Raw genomic sequence first — 6000 nt, forward strand, 5'->3', positions numbered from 1 at the left:
CTCTCATAAATATTCTTTCTCCTTACATATAATTGTTTTTAAAATTGTGCACACAACTATGTGCTTCATAGCAGTCGGTTTTCACAGTAAACAAGAGAGTTGTATTTATGGCTTAGTGGCTTACGACTGGAGTGTTACCATAGACTCTCAATCGTCAGATACTTTGCAGTTCCACCCATTTGCAGATTAAAACAATGCAAAATACTGTCATTGAAGCTACTATCCTCAGAGATCCAGCAGCAGGAGAGGTCTCTCATACTTCGTATACCAATGATCTCAATTGATTCAACCACTCATTTTAAGCGACTTCACTTCCCAAATAAGGATTCGTTGGCAATAACAATAAACAAGGGTCGAGATCAGATAGGAGAGGAAGAGGTGATGAAGAGAAAGCAGGGTGGAAATGGATGTAGAGAGGTGGAAGGAGGACGGACACAGAGAGGCGGGTGGAGGAAGAGATGGAGATAGAGATGGGAGAAGAAGTGATGGACAGAGAGAGGGGGAGAAGAAGATTAGGACTACATCCAATTCCCATACAAATTTATCAGCTGCGAATCACTGTCAGGTTCGCTAGCTATTTATTAAATTCCACCCCCTCCTCGCTCCCTCCCTCCCTTAGAGAGTGTAGCACCTCAAAAGGAAGGACACAGGTCTAGAGTTTAACGGCCTGTTGATACCAGTGACTTCACGGACAAGGAATTACCTATGTTGAACACGGATACGGTAGAAGACAGATTGAGAAGCAACAATCTCATTGTTTGTCTGAAGTGCATTTGCTCAACAGTGGACAGTTTCATCAGTCAATCTACACATGCATTTGGACTCCGATCATTAGGAAAGGGAAACCAGTGCGTTTATCAGTTCCTTGTTCTCGTAGAGTACTCAAGTAACACTTAACTGTCATCACCGATCGATACAACTCCAGCCGCTTGCCACAACATGTAACAATATGTATTGCTTCACCTAATGCTCTTTCATAATATAATATTATAATAGATTTTTACTACTGTGAGATTACTTATTCGGCTGCTATACCTTATTAGTATTCAATGCACTTCACAGCAACTTTCACATATACGGCGGCGCACTTAGAGATTCAGGGCTTCATTACTACAAAGGTTACATAGATGGCACAGTACTTCATGTAGATGAGACTAAAAGTGCTGTTAACAAACCGGTGAATAGCTCCAGTGATATTCGCGAGAAAATTTAATTAACTTATAGCACGGAAGCAATGGCAGCATTTATTTCGGACTTAAAGTAAGGAGACAGGGACATGTGGATGCATTTAAAGTTTTTAAGATAGATTTGCTGTGTCAGCATGCAAACTTCTCTGTGGATGCGGCTAGTCCTTTTGAGGACAGCCGGCCGTGGTGGTCTAGCGGTTCTAGGCGCCCAGTCCGGAACCGCGCGACTGCTACGGTCGCAGGTTCGAATCCTGCCTCAGGCATGGATGTGTGTGATGTCCTTAGGTTAGTTAGGTTTAAGTAGTTCTAAGTTCTAGGGGACTGATGACCACAGATGTTAAGTCCCATGGTGCTCAGAGCCATTTTTTTTTTTTTTTTGAGGACAACTGCCGACTGTCATACACTGATGGAAACGGAAAGTGCTACACCGTGAAGCAACAGTGCGATAATTATCAAACTCTGTAGCTATGTCCGTCAAATAAGAGGTAATAAATAATTAAGCTACCGTTCCCATCAGAACTGATGACTCTTATCGACATCAGTGCCATAAGTGACACCACAGGCACGAATAACCATTGTATTTGTGGCAATAAGAAATCAAAGAGACTGTCAACGTCTTCTTCACTTTTGCCATACCTGAAATACACGCTGTTCCAGCTCAAAAATATTCCTGGTTGGAGACTGGTTTGAAAGTATAGGTCTTCCCATAAAATCGTAGACATGACAGATCAGGAAATCAGGCAGACTAGTCAACGACACGTATATTAATTATGGTGTATGAGGTGTGAATTGCAAAGTGGGATCCCGCTGAAATATGCCATTTAATACATTGTTCATAAAGGACATGACAACAAGGTTTAATATATTTGCCTCATACTGGCGATCATTGAGCCTGGCTTAAACTTTTACTAGATCATTCGTCTTCTAATGTCTAATAGCTCCCCACCCTACGATTCAATGATGGGTCTCGACAATCACAGTTTTCGTGACCTTTACCCTTCTACGGGAATGTTGGCTTCGACCTGACAGCCGTACACAAAAGTGAGACTCATAGCTGAACACCACAATACGTCATTCAGTGTCCCAGTTGACTAGGACTCTACACTGTGCAAGTTTCTATCGACTGTGGTATGGTGTCAGTAGCAAATGATGCATGGCAGCTCAAACCCAATTTCCAGTAATCTGTTCACTATGGACACTGTCTGCCTGTATTTCCAGTGTTGCCATCTGTGTATTCGTCAAGCTGTTCTAACAGTCCTATTATCTCCATGTTGTACAGTCCTCACGGAAGGACCTGTGCCTACTCTCCTTGCTACATTAGTGTCCTGAGACCATCTCGTCACCACTCATTCTACAGTCATTGCACTATAGCCATGTCTCTGTGTGGTATATTGGCACAATGCTAACACGTCCCTCATGGCAATGAGTCGAACTTAGGTCAAGTCCAAGCATGCATGTGCACATCCTGTCAGAAGGCTGAATTGTGACCTCCACCTGAAAAGTTCTAGTAGCGTTAGCCACACCCAATAACTACAATGTAACCACACCATTCTTTATCAGTTAGAATGACTTTTTTTGTTTTGAAAATAAGCTACGATAAGGATGAATTTAATCAAAATGTCCCACAGGGTTGGAGTTATCGTTTTGTTACCATTCAGCCAATGTGTTAGCAATATAAGACTTTCCACATCCATCAGTGTAATTGTGATGAAGAGAATTGTGCCGATTGGTACGTGGATGGCAGGTGGAGCGGCTGGAACTGGAGCGCCAAAGCCTGGTGAAGGTCGGCTGCTATCGCGGGACGGCCAACAAGCAGCTGCAACAGCAGCTGCTGACCATCGAGGAGCGCCAGCAGCTGGAGCTGCTGCAGGAGGAGGTGGCGCTGTTGCGCACCAGGGTGGACGTGCTGCGCAGGGAGAAGGAGGACGACCGCGCCAAATACCTGTCGCTGCTGCAGCGCTCCTGGGACCAGGTGCCTTTCTTCTTGTCATCTTCAGTCTGAGATCCTTTGGCGCAGCTCTTCACACTTGTATACCTCATACAGACCTCCTTATCTTAAATCCACTTGAACCTGCCGACTGTAGTCAACTGCTCATCTCCCTCTACAAGTTTTACACCCTCTCTCTCCCCTCCCCTCCCCCCCCCCCCCCCCCAAACACATATGACTTTTCGCACTTTTATAATAGTTGTGTAAACAAATGATAATAAGGATGTATATAAGGAGCCATAAGCAACAAATGAAAATTTATATCAAGTGCAGAAGTCGAAGGCCGATCTGGTGCGCTCTAAGCAAATGCACTAACTACTGCGCCACTGCATCACAATGGCTTTGCACAGCTGTATGGACTACACTAACAGACTTGAAACTTGAAAATGTCTCTGGAACCATGTAGTTTCATTTTATTAAAAGCACCTATATTTGGATTTCAGGCAGAACCCCCATTTCGTTCAATGCTGAGGTGCTGTTCCAATACAATTGGAGAGCCTCTACACTGCTGTTCAAGTGTAGGGGGGATACCAAGTGGGCTGAGGCGTGAATGGGAATCAGGATTGTAAGGGAGACATGCTAGGTTAGCCCACATGTTTGTGCAAAGCCATTGTGCCAGTGTGGCACAGTGGTTAGCACATATGCCTAGTGAGCAGGAGACCTACGTTCGAATCCCGACCTTGGTTTAAATTTTCATTTGCCGCTTCAGTCTGCATATATACGTCACTGATATTTTACACCTTAAAAGATCTCTGGAGCCATATTGTTTCATTTGATTAAATGCGCTTATGCCTGACTCTCAGGCAGGATTCCCCATTTCCTTCGATGGTGAGATGCTATTCCAATGAAGTTGGACAGCCTCTACAATGCTGTTCGAGTTTAGGTGGACTACTGATTGCGCTGATGCATGAATAAGAATTTGGATTGAGGAGGCAGGCTTGCTAGGGTAGTTCATACAGTTGTGTAAAGCCACTGTACCAGTGTGGCATAGTAGTCAGGGCATCTGCCTGGTGAGAAAGAGACCCAAGATCGAATCCTGGTCTTGGTATAAATTTTCATCTGTCACTCCAAGTCTTCATATATATCTTCTTCTTTCTTTCTTCTTTTGCTACTGCCTTTATCCTGCATTGTGTGCAGGGTAAGCGGGGTTAAGTACGGAATTGGCATGGTTAATTTGAAGGGGTGGCAGGATGATCTTCCTGCCGCCATTCCATACTCTCCAGGACAGAAGTAGTGTACCCCAGCTGTCTGTGTCTAGTGTAAATCGCGAAATAGTGTGAATGTGTTTCAAATGTCTGCAAGTCGGGAAACTGAGGCGGGATATGGGGACCGGCCCAGTATTCACCTAGGAGGATGTGGAAAACCGCCTAAAAACACATTCAGGCTGGCCAGCACACCGGCCATCGTCGTTAATCTGCTGGACGGATTCGATCTGGGGTCAGCGCGCCTACCTGAGTCCAGCAGGCAGCACGTAAGGGCTCTGGGCTACCCTGGTGGGTGATGTGCCAGATTCTCCGCCACAACTACATACCAAGATAGCAGCCTGAAGGTGACTGACCATAGCCAATAACACATTCAGCTCTTCACATTTATTGCCAAAGTTGAATGTGCTGTTGGATGTGGTTAGTCACCTTCAGGCTGCTACCTCAGCATGTAGCGGTGGCGGAAAATATTGCACATCGCATGGGACACCTCAAGTGTCACTTGTTTTGCCCGTGGGCTCTGCTTCCTAGGCACCTCATAGTGCACCCAAAGCAGTGGATCCACCCTCACAGCAGGGTGAGTGGCGGATGGTAAGCGTTTGTGTCGCTCAAGGCGGAGGGCCAATGTGGAGGCTGGCCACCTGGCCTCGATCATTTTCCCTGTGAGTGGACAGTTAATCGCTCCTTCAGCAGGATCCGAGCAGGCACACAGGAGGAGGGGTTTACTGGCTATGGGGAGCTTCAGTGTTAGGTGCGTTGTGGAGCCCCTTAGGTAGATAGCGTTCAGGGCGTGAAAGAAAGCCAATGTGAACTCAGTGTGTCTGCTGGAGGGGCGTGGTGGGGGGGGGGGGGTGTGAGCATGTGAGGCGTGGAGGCGACCTTGCCGGTGGCTATCGCGCGTGCTGGGTGCAGTCGTCTGCAAATTGTGACTCACGTCGGCACCAATGGCACCTGCCGCATGGGTTCTGAGGCGATCCTCGCTTTGTACAGACGGCTGGTGGAGTTGGTGAAGACTGCTAACCTCTCCCGCGGGGAGCGAGCAGAGCTCTTAATTCGCAGCATCGTTCCTAGAGTTGAGAGGAGTGCGTTGGTTTGGAGCCGAGTGGAGAGTGTCAACCAAAGGCTTCGTCGACTCTGTGACGGTCTCGGCTGCAGATTTCTGGACATGCGGTATCGTGTGACGTTTGTAGGACTCCCCTTGATAGGTCATGGGCGCACTAAACAAAGGAAGCAGCTACTCGGGTAGCAGAGTACTTGTGGAGTGACAATGAGTGTTTCTTAGCCTAGGCGGTAATTTGAGGTGCTTTGATGAATACTCACCAGTCGTTTCACAGCGAAGGAAGTCAAACGGTGTTCAAACTCAAGACACTTCGACTGTCATGATTTATCAGTAAACTGTCGAAGTATTCTTAATAAAGTTTCCGAATTTACTGCCCTCCCAGAAAAATTCTCATGCTGAAATTGTTCTTGGGATTAAGAGCTGCCTGAAATCCGAGAAGGCAAGCTCTGAGACATATAGCGAGTCGTGGAACGCATATTGAAAAGACAGATTAGAGATCATTGGACGCGGAATGTTCATTACAGTTGATAAAAATATTGTCTCTATTGAGGTCGAAGTTGACTA

The 6000-nt window shown here is 46.3% G+C and overlaps 1 protein-coding gene across 1 annotated transcript in view; it reads left to right on the top strand.

Annotated features, from left to right (window-relative positions):
- The window catches only part of LOC126460106 (coiled-coil domain-containing protein 13-like), a 79352-nt gene extending 76163 nt beyond the window's left edge, over positions 1-3189 (top strand). The window contains exon 9 of the mRNA XM_050095904.1: positions 3043-3189. Within this exon, the coding sequence (XP_049951861.1) occupies positions 3043-3189 (147 nt within the window). The remainder of the gene's footprint in view (positions 1-3042) is intronic.
- Positions 3190-6000: the final 2811 nt, after the last annotated feature.

Source organism: Schistocerca serialis, chromosome 1 (assembly GCF_023864345.2).
Source record: "Schistocerca serialis cubense isolate TAMUIC-IGC-003099 chromosome 1, iqSchSeri2.2, whole genome shotgun sequence".
Classification (NCBI taxonomy): domain Eukaryota; kingdom Metazoa; phylum Arthropoda; class Insecta; order Orthoptera; family Acrididae; genus Schistocerca; species Schistocerca serialis.